General features: G+C 48.8%; 1 protein-coding gene across 2 annotated transcripts in view; it reads right to left on the bottom strand.

The window, feature by feature from the left end:
* The window catches only part of LOC144106850 (uncharacterized), a 142,478-nt gene extending 142,193 nt beyond the window's left edge, over nt 1-285 (bottom strand). For both annotated transcript variants that reach the window (XM_077639798.1, XM_077639797.1), the window contains exon 1: nt 118-285. In XM_077639798.1, the coding sequence (XP_077495924.1) occupies nt 118-213 (96 nt within the window). In that variant the 5' untranslated portion in view covers nt 214-285. The remainder of the gene's footprint in view (nt 1-117) is intronic.
* Between the last annotated feature and the right edge of the window lie 15,272 nt (nt 286-15,557).

Below are 15,557 nucleotides of genomic sequence, written 5' to 3' on the forward strand. Positions count from 1 at the left end.
ATTTCGATGAGGTCTGCATTTTGAAAGGAAATGAAATTCACAATCCTCCCTTCTAACTTCTAAACATTGGCTGCATAAAGGTTAAAAGGGCAGAAATAAAAAACTCAGCATACGTACCTCAAAGTAGAAGTGATGGCCCGATTTTGTTCCTAAGTTAACCATATAAGCCTTATCTGCGGTTGAAATACCTTTAAAAAGGCCGAAATTTGCCATTTTCGCTCTTTTTCAAGGGTAGATGATGCGTTCTTCGGCAGCAAACCAGTCGTCTAGATTTCGAGTACAGATCTGCTGGAACGTTCTAGAATAACATCTGCTGTTTCAAACACTAGAGGTGCAGTCGGTGCGTTTCTCATTATGGCATATCAATGGGCGATTCATTTGCCTAAGCACAGGCATATTAATGTGGATTAGGTATCTGTATAACAAGTGGCTTTGCACACGTGGGACCAGGTGCGTCATTGTTTCCAAATATGCTCCGTACGTTTCCATAGAAACAACCAGCTTCGGGGGCTTCCACTGCTGTTTATCCAGTCCGATTTCTCTTTTTCTTCAGGTTTCTTCTCTGGTGCACCCAAAATAAACTACGCGCTTTTTACCTTCCGCAATCTAAGCCCTAGAACACAAACAGTCTGCCCCACAAATCGCCAAGATTTCGGCAACCATATTGTAAATGCCCCCAAAAAGTGTTTGTGTTAAGTGGACTGTTGATATTACGCCCACATATTCCGAAGCACATATTCTGATAACACATATTCCGAAAAAAACAAATGTGTGCTTCACCTACTTAAGTATTCTGTTTGGCCATCATGTATGGTCCTTCTCGCAGACCTATGGCAGTAGATTTGCAACACAGCCACAGCATCCTCAACATGATCATTGTTGCCCTACCTGTGTCACCAGACACGGTATAACTACGTAGCTGTGGCTGCAGTGTACACAAGTAGTAAAGTTTACTGGACTCGTCGAGATCACTTTCTTTAGATTCCCACAGTCACGAAGTGCTCTAACGTCACCTATATTGCCTTCGTCGGTTAATGGCTTCCAATATCAGCGTTACCTTCTCCACCATCGAAGTTGTACCAGTCGGTGATATTAAGCCTTGAGAGAAATTCACGTTCTTATCACAAAGGGCGCTTAAACTGTGTCATGTGACATTACAGGGCCTCTCTAGTGAGCAGGCTAATGCAGCCTACTTTACCCTACTCCCAAAACAATCATAATCAACCTAACTGCGCCAACAGCTGGGGAAAGACTTCTCCATTGAATCTTCTATTCAGCCTGTGTTTTGGCAGCTGCGGCCACCTCAACCCATCAAACTTCCTAACCTCATCCGCCCGCACAACATTCTGCCGCCCTCTGCTACTTTTCTCTTCTCTTGGTATTAACTCCGTTACACCCAAGGACCAGCGAATATCTTGTCTTTGCATTATATGTCCTGCCCAAACCCGTTTCTTCCTTTTGATTACTCCATGAATGCTGCAGCGCCCCTCGCGCCACTCTCAGCTTGCAGGCAGGAGCACGCGGCGCCGCAGAAGAAAGAGGAAGTTGGGCTAGGCCGCCGCAGCGCGAGCAGCGCAAAAAAACAGTTCGAACCTCAACGCTGTCGGCGCTGCTTTTTCCTCGCCTTAGCTAAGGCAGATTTGGCGACCCGGCTTCGAGCACACAACCCCATCATACTACACGGATTCCCCTGGCTCTTCCGCCCTCGCTACCGGCGGCCACCCATCCCTGAAGGCTGAGCTTCTAGGTGCTTCGGTGGCCGCGTTCCTGCTAGCCAGCCTGCCGCCATTGTGGCCCAATAGCCCCTGTGCCTGTGCACGTTCTTCTCTAAAATTGACACTGTGAAGGCTTATCATCAAATTCCTGTGGAGCCCGCTGATATTCCGAAGACGGCCATTACCACACCGTTCGGCCTCATTGAGTACGTGCAGATGCCTTTTGTCTTGCGCAACGCCGCATACACTTTTCAGCCGGCTATCAACAAGGTTGCGCGAGGCCTCGGTTTCATGTTCGTTTACATCGATGATCTCGTGGCAAGTTCAACCGGTACTGAGCATTAAGCTCATCTGCGCGCCCTCTTCCACCGACATGATTGATATGCGCTCGTCATCAAACCGAACAAGTGGCTCTTGGGCGCAGCTACAATAGAGTTCCTCGGCCTCCTTATTACTCCAATGGCATTCGGTCTCTCGAGAGCAAATTCTAAGCCATTCAAGATTTTTCCGCCCCCCCCCCCCCCCCGTCACTCAAAATGCTCAGAGAATTCTAAGGCCTCCTTATCTTTCATCGCTGCTTTCTCCCGAAGTGCGCCTCTTTCCTGAAGCCTCTGACCGATCTTTTGGCTACTAAAAAAGATTCTGCTGCGCCACTTGACTGGAGTGATGACGCTGCCGCTGCATTTGCTGCTGCCAAGAAGGCGCTTGCAGGCGCCACTTTGCTCAGACATTCAGTTCCTGATGCTCCACTGCGCCTAGTCACCGACGCCTCGAGCATTCCCGTCGGCGCAGTTCTCGAGCACCACGCCTCTAGTTGGCAGCCCCTCGGTTTTTCCTCCCAAAATATGAAGCCGACAGAGACTAAATACAGCACCTTCGGTCGAGAATTGCTCTCTGTGTACCTCACCATCAAGCACTTTCGCCACTTCTTGGAGAGCCGGGACTTTCATGTGATCACGAACCACAAGTCATTGACGTTTGCCTTCCAAAGGAACCACAGCACCTACACTGCACGCGAGATCCGATAACTGTGTTTTATCTCCTTTGGTTTCGCTCTGCAGGGGAGCCCTGTAGCGCCCCTCGCGCCACGCTCGGATCGCAGGACATGGCACGCGGTGCCGGACCAGAAAGAGAAAATTGGGCTAGGCAGCCGCAGTGCGAGCAGCGCGAATAAACAGTTTGAAACTCGACGCTGTCGACGCTGGTTCTTCCTTGCCTTAGCTCCGACAGATTTGGCGACCGAGCTTCGAACACGCAACCCCATCATCTTTCATAGATTCCCCTGGCTCATCCACCTTTCCTACCGGCGGCGAAACGTCCCAGAAGGATTAGCTTCTCGGTGCTTCAGTGGCCACGTTCCAGCTAGTCAGCCTGCCGCTATTGTGGCCCAATAGCCCCTTTGCCTGGCTCCTGCATGTTTAGGCGCAATTCCAGCTGCGACGTATCACCACCCAGTAACAAAGTTCCTACACCTCGCGTCGTCCTTGCCTCCCGTCGTCGCTGAGGACTTATTGGACGTCATCAGCTCTCGGGATTCGGCTCAAATTTTCGACACGTTGAAGGCTGGTATCATCGATCGCAAGTCAGTGTCCAAGCGTAGCAAGCTCCAGCAGTTCCTCAACCCTAGATACCTTGTTGACTCCTCTGCTCAGCACAACCCACTTGTGCATGCGTTTTTCCTTCAGCGTCTTCCCCAACACATATTCCCCATCTTCGCACCTGCGGGCGATGTTTCATTTGACAAGCTCGCTGAACTCGCTGGCCGTGTTGCGGACTACTCACGGCTCCCTAACGTCAGCACTGTAATTATTCCGACTCCAACTACCGCAGCAGACTCCCTGCTTGCCAGCATCGAATGTCGACTTGCTGCTCTTGCCTGGCGGCTCGATGTCCTCGTGTCTTTTCCGCGCCATTCTCCGCCGATGTTCAGGCCACGCCGCCGATCTCCGGGATCCCAACCGTCTGACGCGCAGCCAGCCACCTCGCCCTCAGCTGTCTCCTGGTACCACCGTATTTTAGGAAGCTCTGCCCGCTAGTGCACACACCCGAGCTCCTCGTCGGGAAACGCTGCTACCTGCCAATGACGGCGGCAAGTGCTGCTGGTGGATGGACATGCCGCCTCTTTTACGTCTCTGACAAGATTACTGGCGCTCGTTTCCTGGTCGACACGGGACCACAAGTCAGCCTCATAGCGGCCTCTTGGGCAGAACACCGTCGCAACGAACAGAACTCCCCGCTCCAAGCGATCAACAACTCCCTCATTCCCACGTTCGGCCAACGGTCCCTGACGCTTAACCTCGGATTGTGCCGCACGTTTCGCTGGATCTTCATCATCGCTGACGTCTCGAAAAGCTGTTCTCGGCGCGGACTTCCTCAGTATCATACAACTAGCCGTCGACATGCAAGCCATTGCGGCCACTTGCATGTCACGGCTGGAGTAAGGGCAGCCCCGATCCGTATCCTCCGAAGCGCAACCTCCTCTGCACGGGTAAGACCATGGGGGTGAACTACCGGACACGGAGGGATCAGAGCACGTGTGCGACGCCGGAGGTGTTCCTTTCTTGTTAAAAGGAGGTTAGTGTCATTGAGAGTGAGGACTTGAGGCAAGGACGAGGTTGGGGTCGAGAGGCGGGTCGCAGAATCTGCACGGCTTTGTGCGCTTAGGAGGCCACGCCGGGCCCACTCAATATGGATTTGCTGCGGGTCGTGCCGCTAGACGATAGTTGTCTTGGAAGATTTCTGGGGGGCGATTGACGCGTCGTAGTAGGCGTATCACGTAAATGGCGTCGGTGCGAAAGACAGTGCAGGCCGTAGGTAGCATGGGAACGGCGACCACAGAGCTAAGTGCCTCTTGAACCGCAAGCATCTCCGCACAGAAGGAATGTGGTTCTGAGAGGAGAAAATTGGACGTTTTGTTCAGCGCAGGCTTGCAAGGACAGTAAACTGCCGTTGTTGTTTCGCAAGCCTGGATGTTTGCGTCAACGTATATGACGATGGAGCCATGCGGCAGATTGGCGTCTTGCTCTGTTATTCGGTCGCGAAATGACGATGCCGCGCGGGTAGATGATGGCCTAAGCAGATCAGTTGGTTTGTCGTCGCTTAGCTGTACAGAACGCCAGGGAGGAATAACTGGCGGTGGCGGCTGTATAATGGAGTGCGATGAAGCATATGCCCTAAGTGCACACGTTGTGTGTGTAAGGCTCGACTTTAGGCGGCGAGCATCGCGTCGTTGCTGCACCAGCCCATCTACTGTATTCAGCTGCGCATGTTCTTGGAGTGCCACGATCGGGGTAATGAGGGGAAGGCAAGTGATGACCCTCATCGCCTCTCAATTAACAGCTTCTAGACGATCCCATTGAGCCCTTGTCAAATGCTGAATTGGGCTTGGTAAACGAGGCGCGGTTGCACGACCGCCCGCACCAACTGTCGTGCAACATGAGAGCCGGCTCCGACTGTTTTAGGAGCAATGCGTCTAATCAGACCCAACGCCTGAATTGATTGCTTTTTAACCCGAGAAAGCCAAGCAGTACCTGTTCCTGACTTGTGTTTTGTCAAGTCCAAGATTTTTACGGTCAAACTTTCTTGAATCGTAGTTCCGGATAGATGGAGACGAATTAGGGTTGCAGCTAGTTTACGGCGCCCATAGCGGTTGGCGACTGTTACGAACGTAGTTTTGCTCAGTGAAAGCTGAAGACCAATTGAAGAAGCACAAGTTCACGCAGTATCTATGGCTAAATGTCTGCTACTGCTTGAATCATCACGCCACTGTTAGTGCTCCACACCGTTATGTCATCAGCATGCAATAAGAACTTAATCTCAGAGACATCATTTAAGCGCTAAGCAAGGGGGATAAAAGCAATAATGAGTAATGTTGGCGATAACACCGATCTCTGGGGAACGCCGCAAAGAGGCATAGATGTTCCGACGGCCTCACCACTGAGGCGTATGGCAAAGTGTCGGCCTTCAAGGAAAGGTTTAACAAATTTACGCACTCTAACGGAGAAATACAGCATGTCGAGCGATTCAAGGATGGAAGCATGACTGATATTATCGTACGCCTTTTCAACGTAAATTTCCAGTACATTATGTACGTTGCGGCTGCGAGTTGATGCCAGAACTGCTGACGCCATAACAGCCAGTCTACCTTCTTTACCTATGGATGTACGAAAGCTAGTTTGGGCGGGGTGGTACAAGCCATGGTGCTGAAATCACCATGACAGTCGTGTGGCAAGCAATGTTTCGGTAAGCTTGCACCATGTTGGCGCAAGGGATATAGGCCGGAAATTACCAAGATCTGTCGCCTGCTACCCGGACTTTGGGATGGGGATCCCAATAGCCAGTTAACAGGTTTCTGGTACGACGCCTTCTATCCATACCTTGTTAATGGTGGCGAAGAGTTAGGGAGTACAGCGGAACTCAAATTCTTGTAAACCCCGTACGGAATAGAGTCCGGACCGGACGCAGTCTTCAGACAGGCCTCATCTATCGCTGCAAGTAACTCGGGCATGAAAAATGGTCTTGCAATTCAATCAGCGTCGGCTTTAGATGGCAGATTATCGACATATGCTGTAATAGCAGCCAAGAGGGCTCCTATGACCCCTGGAGGCAACACATCGTACTTGGGAAAAACCTTCCGCGCTGCCTCTCTGGCGAACTCATCCGGAGCTAAGTTAGCTGCGAAGCTTGCTGTGGCCGCTGAGTCAGGATGACGTAAACCATGTTTCATTGCACAGAACGTTTGCCAGAGAGAAGCATTCGATGACTTTGTCGAGAACTCCTCACACCACGAATGCCCCTGCCATTGCGAGAGATCGCGTTTATATCTGCGAGTCTTGGCAGTAAGGTATTTCAGCCTTGTCCGTGCTTGAGCAGAAATCGGGTCTCTGGAAGCTGCCATCTCCGCTTGTTGGCGAGCAACCCACAGGTTAAGCAGACCTGCATCAGGCGCCTGGCGATTGACGTCAGTCCAGGTCAGAGCAGAAGCCCTATTAAGCGCAGTTTGTGTGTAGTCCACAAGTAGTGTAGATGGTTGCAGAGAGAGATCATCGATGGCGGTACGAAAGGTGTCCCAACTCACCACAGAACACCTACAGCGCAATCGGCGGGCCCTTGGTGGATGGAGACCGATGATGATAGGATGGTGGTCACTACCCCAGCAATCTGGCTCCATGCGCCACAAGGCGCTGCCGGGACCTGACCACCACGTAAGGTCCAAATCATACGTTGGACTGCGAGCATTGCGCACATTCGGCGTTGCGAAATCTGGATGGCTGAGTAAAAGAAACAGCGCATCGTCAAATGCGTCGCGCAGAAGCCTGCCACTAGGGCTTGAAGTGGGGTACCCCAGTCTGGATGAGGGGCGTTAAAGTCACCACCGATTAAAATGGGCCACCCTGGGTGTTGTCGTCGTAGAGCTAATAACCACCCCAGATTAATGGGGGTTGAAGCTCCGCCGGCTAGTCTTACATAGTATGACACGACCACAACAGTTGTCTTCGTAAGCTTCACAGCAACTGCGACTATCTCTTGATAAGAGGTGCACCAGTTTTCTAGAGAGAGACAAACTTGAGGAAAACGCGCATCAACGTATACAGCCGCCTTTCCCGGAGGGGAAGCAGTGTGCACACGACAGTCTTCCATTGAATGAGACATGTATTCATTAAAGCCCGGAATACATGGCAAGGCATTGGTCTTGTGCTTGCCAATCACATCCGCCGCTGCGCCGACCGCCGCTCTGGACGCTCGCTCTTTCACTTGTGCCGCATGATGCACAACGTGGTTTGCTCTCGCTGAAACAATTCGCTGTCGCTGAAGTCTTCAAAATTTTAAGTATGAATCAAAGCTAAACCGTATCTAATCATGCTTAACAGAGCTTCCGCTTTGTATATCCTGGCTCAGGTGAGTTGAGCCACAACCACTTTTTTTTTAGCAAAGACTTCGCGTTCGCAGCGATCGAACGATGCGCTACACACAACTCCCAGTCGGCACGGTTTATTGTCAATTCTGCCCATTGACCTGGCTATCTGCTTCACGAGAACAGTGTCCTCCTTTATTAAGAGGTGTTTTTTATCCTCCCTTCACCCATTTGTCTCTGTGATTATCTTGCAGCGTTACGATCGTTATAACCATTTCTTTTCAACGCAGTAATGCCGCCTATAGGGCAAGTGTATGTTACATTTATGTGGGCACCATCTTCGGTCCACATTAGATGGCAATATTCAATTTTTTTATGTAATCACCACGCATCTTTTCTCGCGTTTTTGTTTTGACTCCCTGCGCTCAACATGCTGCCACAAAATTACTTTCAAACTTTTTAGTAAGCAAATTAATTGTTAACACTGCCGAATTCGCAATATTCAAAGAAAATGCATTTTGAGAGGAGGAATTATATCGTAACTAGAATGTGGTAAATATATACACTTATTCATTACCATCCTTGCCAAAATGTTCGTTTGGTCAAACAATCCAACGTCAAAACTGGCGTTCTGTAGGGGTGCCAGCAATCATGCTCTGAAAGCAACTCATTGTAATTTTTCTTCTGTATAACAACTACAGTGATCGACACTGAGACAGCTCGAAATCAGATGCTTACCTCGCAAGCGCAGTACTAGAGAACGACTGGTAAGAAAGAGTAAGGCTTTCGCTGCGAGCTACAATTTATAAGCCGAACCTTATGTAATTTCTAACACTGTACAAAAAGCAATAAATGAGAAAATCTGTAATGTGCTTCTTGACGCTGAATCCTAGAGCTTACTTGCAGGACTTTACACAAATGCAGTCGCGCCGTTACCTAAAGGTATAAGACACAATACCGCAACAGCTACAACCGAAAAATTCTCGTAATCTCCAGGTACGTCGGAATTATAGGCAACGAGAAAGCGGGCAGGTGCGTAACATAATCTCCCAAGAGGAAACAAAGAAAGTAAGCTTGCCCTGAAAAAATTCATGTAGTGCACTGTAAATTCAGAGACAAATGATGTTTTATCAGGAGTTAAATGAAATACTACTGATAAATCCGGTTTAAGAAAATGGAAGTCATGCATATATTGAGAACGTTCGATCAGGGTGACATTCAGCACAGGCACCACGCACCCAAATTTCTTCCTGCAGAACACAAGAAGCCTACATGCCGACTATGGAGAAAACAGGCCACCCCAAGCGACATTGTATTTTGATGCTACTACTAGAAGAAGACGATCTTTATATATATCGTGTGTTTTCAATTTATGAAAAAGCAAAGCTTGTAAAGAGTAATGGCACTTCAAAGGCTCTTTTTCACTTTAACGAAAGCCAGCCAAATTTAACTTGCGTTTGGAGCCTAATAGCCGCCGCGATGGCAGAGTGGTTACGGCGCTAGGCTGCTGGCCCAAAAGACGTGGGTTCGATCCCGGCCGCGGCGGTCGAATTTTTATGGAGGCAAAATTATACAGGCCCGTGTACTGTGCGATGTCGGTGCACGTTAAAGAACCCCAGGTGGTCGAAATTTCCGAAGACCTTCACTACGGCATCTCTCATAGCCTGAGTCGCTTTGGGACGTTAAACCCTCATAAACCAAACCAAACCGTTTGGAGCCTAATGGACTGAGTCGTTAATGTACCACAAAAAGCGACGCCACATAAATTTGTTCCTACTAAAATCGACCCTTTCGCTCCTGTTTTTTTTTTTGGCGGTGATGTTTGTACTGCGAATAAAGACGCATTCACTCCGTACAAAACTGCACTTGAGAACTCCGACTGAAAAGGTCTCCATGCCCACCGGTTGAAATACATGCCAGTGGAATCTGGCCTGAGAAATGCACTGGGCGGTCGTTGACGTAATCGCAGTTTTGGTGTGAAAACGGCCAGTGGTGGTTAATTATAGCTGTATTTCGTTTTGTTCTGCATTTTAATCCTTTGGATTCATGGCGCTATTGCAGCGGCGTAGCCAGAAATTTTGTTTGAGGGGGGGGGGGGGGGGGGTGCTCATGCTGCAGGGCGGCCTCCTCATAGAATTTTTGTGTGGAGGAATCAAACGCAAGAATAATTGCATTGCCGTTGACAATGCCATTGTGTATTAGGTAGCTCTACGCACTGTCAAGTCGAGTGAAATAAGTATTCTTTAAATAAAATAATGTATTCTTATGTTTTAAAAATCGTGGAAGACATAACTGATACCATTGGTTCGATGTTTTTGCGTATTTAGTTAGTAAAGAAAATATCACCCCACACAGTCTAAAAGTATACCATTCCAAAACCATTAAAGCAGTGCATGACGCTGATGTGAAAATTGTAAAGGACATGAAATGAGCAAGCACAGGACAAACATTTTAGTGAATCCTTGTCGTTTAAGAACCTTCAGATTTTTGCACATATCCAATGGCCAGGGAAGAATCTCAATGACGCTGTCCTTCGTTTCAGTGTACTCTGCAGCAGCAGCTGTCACCGGTCATGTATTGCGAGTAATTGCACAGAAATTTTATTTGCAACAGCGAGCACATGTATAAACGAATAGTTCTGCAAAATAAACATTAGAATTGCGAAGATAAAATGGAAGGTTACAAATGCGAAGATACAACTTGATAAAGGACAAGAAAGTGTCACTGGAAACAAAGTCACTGTATGTATGCACAAAACCTCGCTTCAAGATAATTAAATACACGTATGTCTCCATTACATCTACGCATCTAAGCAAAATTCACTGTATACAATGCGTCAAACAGGGCAAATAAACACCTTGCGCAATCGCAGATAGTAAAATTTACACACGCAAAAACAGACGATCCAGGCAAGAAAAAAACTATGATATCAGAAGTCGTGATAAGTACATGGGCCATGCTGTGGTCGCAACAGCACCATATGGTTAGAATAGTAGAGGAACAATGCAGAAATCAATACGAAAGTGTGCATTTGCTAACTGCCTGCACGGCGACAATTATTCGTCACCCGTAATTACAGAAGGCTACTCCTTTGATTCAAAGAAAAAGTAAAAGCAGGTAGTAAAAAGGAAAGAAAAGGACAAACGAAAGCCACGAATTATGCCGCAAGTTTAAATAACCAATATCCGAGTGTGTAGGTTTGGAAACAGCGTGGGCAGGTCTTTCAATGAGCAAGGTCAATCAAAATCGGTTATTGATGTCCTCAAAATTTTTGTATTCGCATGGTAACATTGGTCATGATGCTAACTGTCAAAATGAACGGCACAAATTTCTTCGGTATGAACAGTCATAGACTTACGAAATTGCTGTTTATGCCCGTAGTTGCCCGTTCGCGCCAGAATGCCTTTTTAGTCTGAAAAAGGCATCGTAGATGACGAAATCTAGAATGACTTCCGGCGCCGGTCGTTTTTTTAGTCAGCGATGCGTGACAGTTCGCAGGTGGGCTGAAGCCTCATAAACTCCCCCCCCCCCCACCCCCCCACCCCCCCGCTACACTTCTGTGCTGTTGATATAGGCCAGCTTCATTTTCTTTTCAGTATCCCTACAAATACGCCTGCTTAAAGAAAATAAACACCCTACTTTTATCTTAAGATGAACAATTGTATCATATATTGGTCAAGCATTGCAATTAGGCAACACCGATGAAGGTGTGGTGGGTACGCTGCAGGCCGTGCAACATGCACATGTAATGGTTAAAATAAGTGTCACCTGCCGCCTTACATAAAAAGCGATTTACATTTTTTCACTTACAAATCTTCAGCAGACAAACCTTGCACCGATGCTATTTCCAAAAGAAACCCGTCAATGTAATTTACAGAGATTAAAAGAGCACGAGGAAAGGTACAGCACAGCCGAAGCAGTAAGCAAAATGCAGCATTCTTGTACAACACACATTGTTAATAGAAAATCTAGAAAAATATCAAAAACAAATATCATTCAACCTTGATTTCTACACGAAGGCCTGTATCCGCGATGAAGCGGACACCCACGGCTCCGTTGCGGCCAATTTCATCCCCGGCGTATGTATCGTTTTATGCTCCTTCCTGACATTCTGTAACAAGCCGTCTGATGCAGAAGCAGGAACAGCAAGTACAACGAAACGAAAAAATGACTGGCAGTTCAGCATTGCTGAGCACGAAATACTGTGCGGAAGTAAAGTTTTTGCACGTGGACGCCTCTGCCACGTACTTGAAAGCACAGCACAGGTGTCTACTGAGGCATGGAGCCATTTATGCGCTTGTTCACTTTTTTCTTCGTCAATGACAGTTTACAGAATGTACGCCGGTGGCTTATGTTCCAGTGCCGCCTTTCTGCATCAAAGTTGCCAACGCGTGCTAGTGCCGTGCTGCTACAACACGTTGCTAATTTGCACGAGGCGTGCTCCGCTGCGGCGAGAGCTTAGTGCTCTCGCGCCGAGGCTAGCGAATCTGGTCTGGTCAGGCCGCCGTGGGTTTGAAACTTAGGCACGGATATTTCTGTAGCGTAAGCTACACTGGCCGAGGTTAAGCAGTTTCGCGTGGCTCCTGGAGAGCCGTGCTGCGCATGCGCGAGGAGCGGTGACGTCTGGCGCTGACGTCTGGCAGTGACGTCTGGCACAGCTGGCGCGCCGGAGCCGCCGCCGCCGCGCGCTCCTCGCCGGTAAAGTGTACTAGAAGAGGGCAGTCGGCTCAGTGGCCCTGGTTCCCTGAAGCCGTTAATGTCAAGTGCGAGAAGTGGCGCCACCAGCAACTTCACTGTAGCTTCTTCCTGGTTCAGCCTACGGTGCTGCTCGGTCGCGCACATTTATGTACGCGCTGCTTTAATTCCTGCACCTACTTTTATGGGGGAAACGGCTGACGGACGGTCCGTACATGATCTGCAAAGGAATTCATTATTTAGCGTATTTAGGCAGCAGATAGGGCGAGATGTAGGGCTGTACCCAATCAGCGATGTCATCATCAGCGATCTGATAGAGACAGATATGGCATCAAACTAAATGCTACTTTTGTCAGGTTTTTGCACCGATGTTTTCATGCTGCTGAAGATAGTGATTTTAAGTCTTGCGACACCGATCAAGCAGATAGCCAGTGCTCATCTAACCTTTTATTTTTAGCATAATGCAGGCCAACTAAATACAGATTGTAGCTCTAACTGTGGTACAAAATGTGTGGTAGTCTTTGATGTGAACAGAAATTTTGAGAGCATGCAGTATTTTTTGAAGCTTATCTTGGACATTAAGGTAGTCAATAAACGTCAACGAATGCTGTGCAGTGAAACCTGAAGGCGCACGCTTCTTTTATATCTTGGTTCACGGCCTCTCAACATTCTTTTACGTGATTAATGTATGCACTGCGAAGGGGGGCCTGACAAAAGTAATTCGTTATCATGCCACAAACAAAATTTCTCACTTAATTCAACAATACAGTTACAAACACTTCCATATTTACATCATGAGCAACGGCTCAGCTTAAATTAAGATACTTTGCTTTTTCTCGCTCGCCCATGTTCTTGGAGTTCATCCCTTACACATAAAAGTGCAGCCGAGAGATTATGTAAAAGCTGATTATCTTGGCAGAAAGAATAGGTGCGTGAGCTAAGCAGCCAACCTCTTGTCCAAATCTTCTTTTCACAACTGCCAGCACGTCTTGGATGCTGTCAGTCTGCAATTGATGGCAACTGAAGCATTCAGTGAAAAGGTTTTCAAGCTTGCTGACAAAGTCGAAGAGCACACTCGACGGGTACAGCAGTCCCCCTTTATCAAGAAAATGTGTTAATCGAGCGAGTTAGAAGTCATCACGAAGAATCGGCTTCCAACGTGGAATTCGTACTTTTTTCCTTCGATGGTGAGTCCGGAAGCACATATAGCGGTTCGAAATGCAATTCACAAACCGCGCTCTTGTATCCGCTCGGTGCAGATTCTTCTCTCATTCTTTCGCAACTCTTCGTTCTTCTGGACTCCAAATAATGATATCTTTGGAGCACCCTTCACGTGAACGTAACCCGTCCTGCACCCAGGTGCGTAGCAGTGGTTTTGTCGGCGTTGAGACACGCTACAAAAATTTTACGCGAAGTCTTGGTCACATTCGCTGCACACACCTTTTACGCGTGTTACTGGAGAACAAAGGTCCATAGACAAAATGCGAGCAGCACGACGTTTCGAAAAACCGCGATAATAAACACAAGCACGCACGCACAGGCTCTAACACGGTCGGCACGGCCCGCTACAGTGAGGTTAACATCAGTGGCGCGCCGCGGCCTTTTGCTGAATCAAAAATCGTTGACATTTCCGGCGCGCCCGCCAGAGGGGGCTTGGCTGGAGAGTAAGCCCACTGCCCTCTTCTAGTACACTTTATCGTCGGCCTGCGCATCCTCTGGAAACTGCACCACGTGACTGGTCCCGTGACCAACCGCGTGAGGAACCACATGACCTGCCACGGCGTCGCGCCACCGGCAGCTACTCCGCACCAGATGACTGACCACGTGGCCAACCATGTGCCAACCACCCCCCCCCCCCCCTGTGGGGCCTGTCTGGTTACCTTGGTATTGGCGCATGCGCACAACTGCTCATCTACGTGACGTCCCACACGGCTCCGACGGTGGAGCGGGAGCGCGGCCATGGCGAAGCGCACGCTGCACCTGCAGCTCCTCTCTGGTTGCCATGGCAACGGCACATGCGCGAAACTGGCCTCTCCGGACCACAGAAAAATGCTCGACTGGTAGCGAAGTGTAGCTCTCGCCACAAAAACCCCACGTAGTCGAAATTACCGTAGCCCTTCTCTTTCGCGTCCCTCATAGCCTGAGTCGCTTTGGAACGTGAAACCACAGCCATAAAGCAAACCATATACCTCACGTCTAAGCTATTTTGATAAAGACGACGCTCGGAAAGTCAAAAGAAACGTTCTTTGTTTACTGCCTTGGTTGAACGCATTACAGCACACCGCGTCCTTCGCAGTCACCCGCCGAGACCGGTGAACGACGACGCATTCTCACGCGCTCTCGTGCAGCTCGTGCCCTAGCGCAAGCTCAGCGAACACTCAGTATCGTCGCCGCAGACCGACGTAGCATTTAACACGAAATACACAGATTGCGTTGAAGAAACTGCCGGTATATTAGTAATGATATCGTGATACCAGTGAGTCTCATAACTGAGATCCGCCGTGGAGGCTCAGTGGCCGAGACATTCGACTGCTAATCTCAAGGCCGCGAATGCGATGACGATCGCGGCGGCCGTCCCTTAGCGAATAAAAGCTGTGAGAAAATGCATTTCAAACACGTTTATTATTTTCATACGAATTTTTCATTATTTGTTCCCATGCTTACACTGCAATACTAATCCTTGCTATGCGTGCTAGGAGTAATATTTTGAACATTCTTAGATTTGCATCAGATTAATTTTGTCTGTTTGGTGTATTTATTATACATTAAAAATATACTAAATATATCGAATAAATACTGGGAGGTAAGTACGTTATCCCCACTTATTCGCGGCAGACACTGTTCAAAGCCGCCAGACCCCACCCCGTGATCTCATACGCTAATGAGCGCACGCCCACCACGGCGGGCCTTGCTCTGAGGGAACAAAGGAAAGACACACTGGCTGCAGCAACAATAACGCCAGCTAGCAACAAAATACGCTGAGGAATCGAGGTCGTCCGATTCACCAGCAAGGTTACGAGCGAATGTGCGCCCATGCTAGGGCAAGGGATACTCCTAGCCGGACGGGACGAGATACTCCAGCGAGTCTCCCAGCCTCTTCTTCCCCAGCTGGCGAAGAGCGCAGCCATGAGTTACACGTCCGCTCGCGCCGACGATCCCAGCAGAAGAGAGAGAGCGCTCCCGCGCGCGCTGCAATCAAGCCGTCTGTTGCGCTCTCCCTTCTTTGTTAAGGTAACTACCCAGGTTAATTCACGCGGCGCGCCCCTCCTGAGGGTAAGCTGTGGGAGGGTGCA

This window comes from Amblyomma americanum, chromosome 10, assembly GCF_052857255.1.
Source record: "Amblyomma americanum isolate KBUSLIRL-KWMA chromosome 10, ASM5285725v1, whole genome shotgun sequence".
Lineage (NCBI taxonomy): Eukaryota > Metazoa > Arthropoda > Arachnida > Ixodida > Ixodidae > Amblyomma > Amblyomma americanum.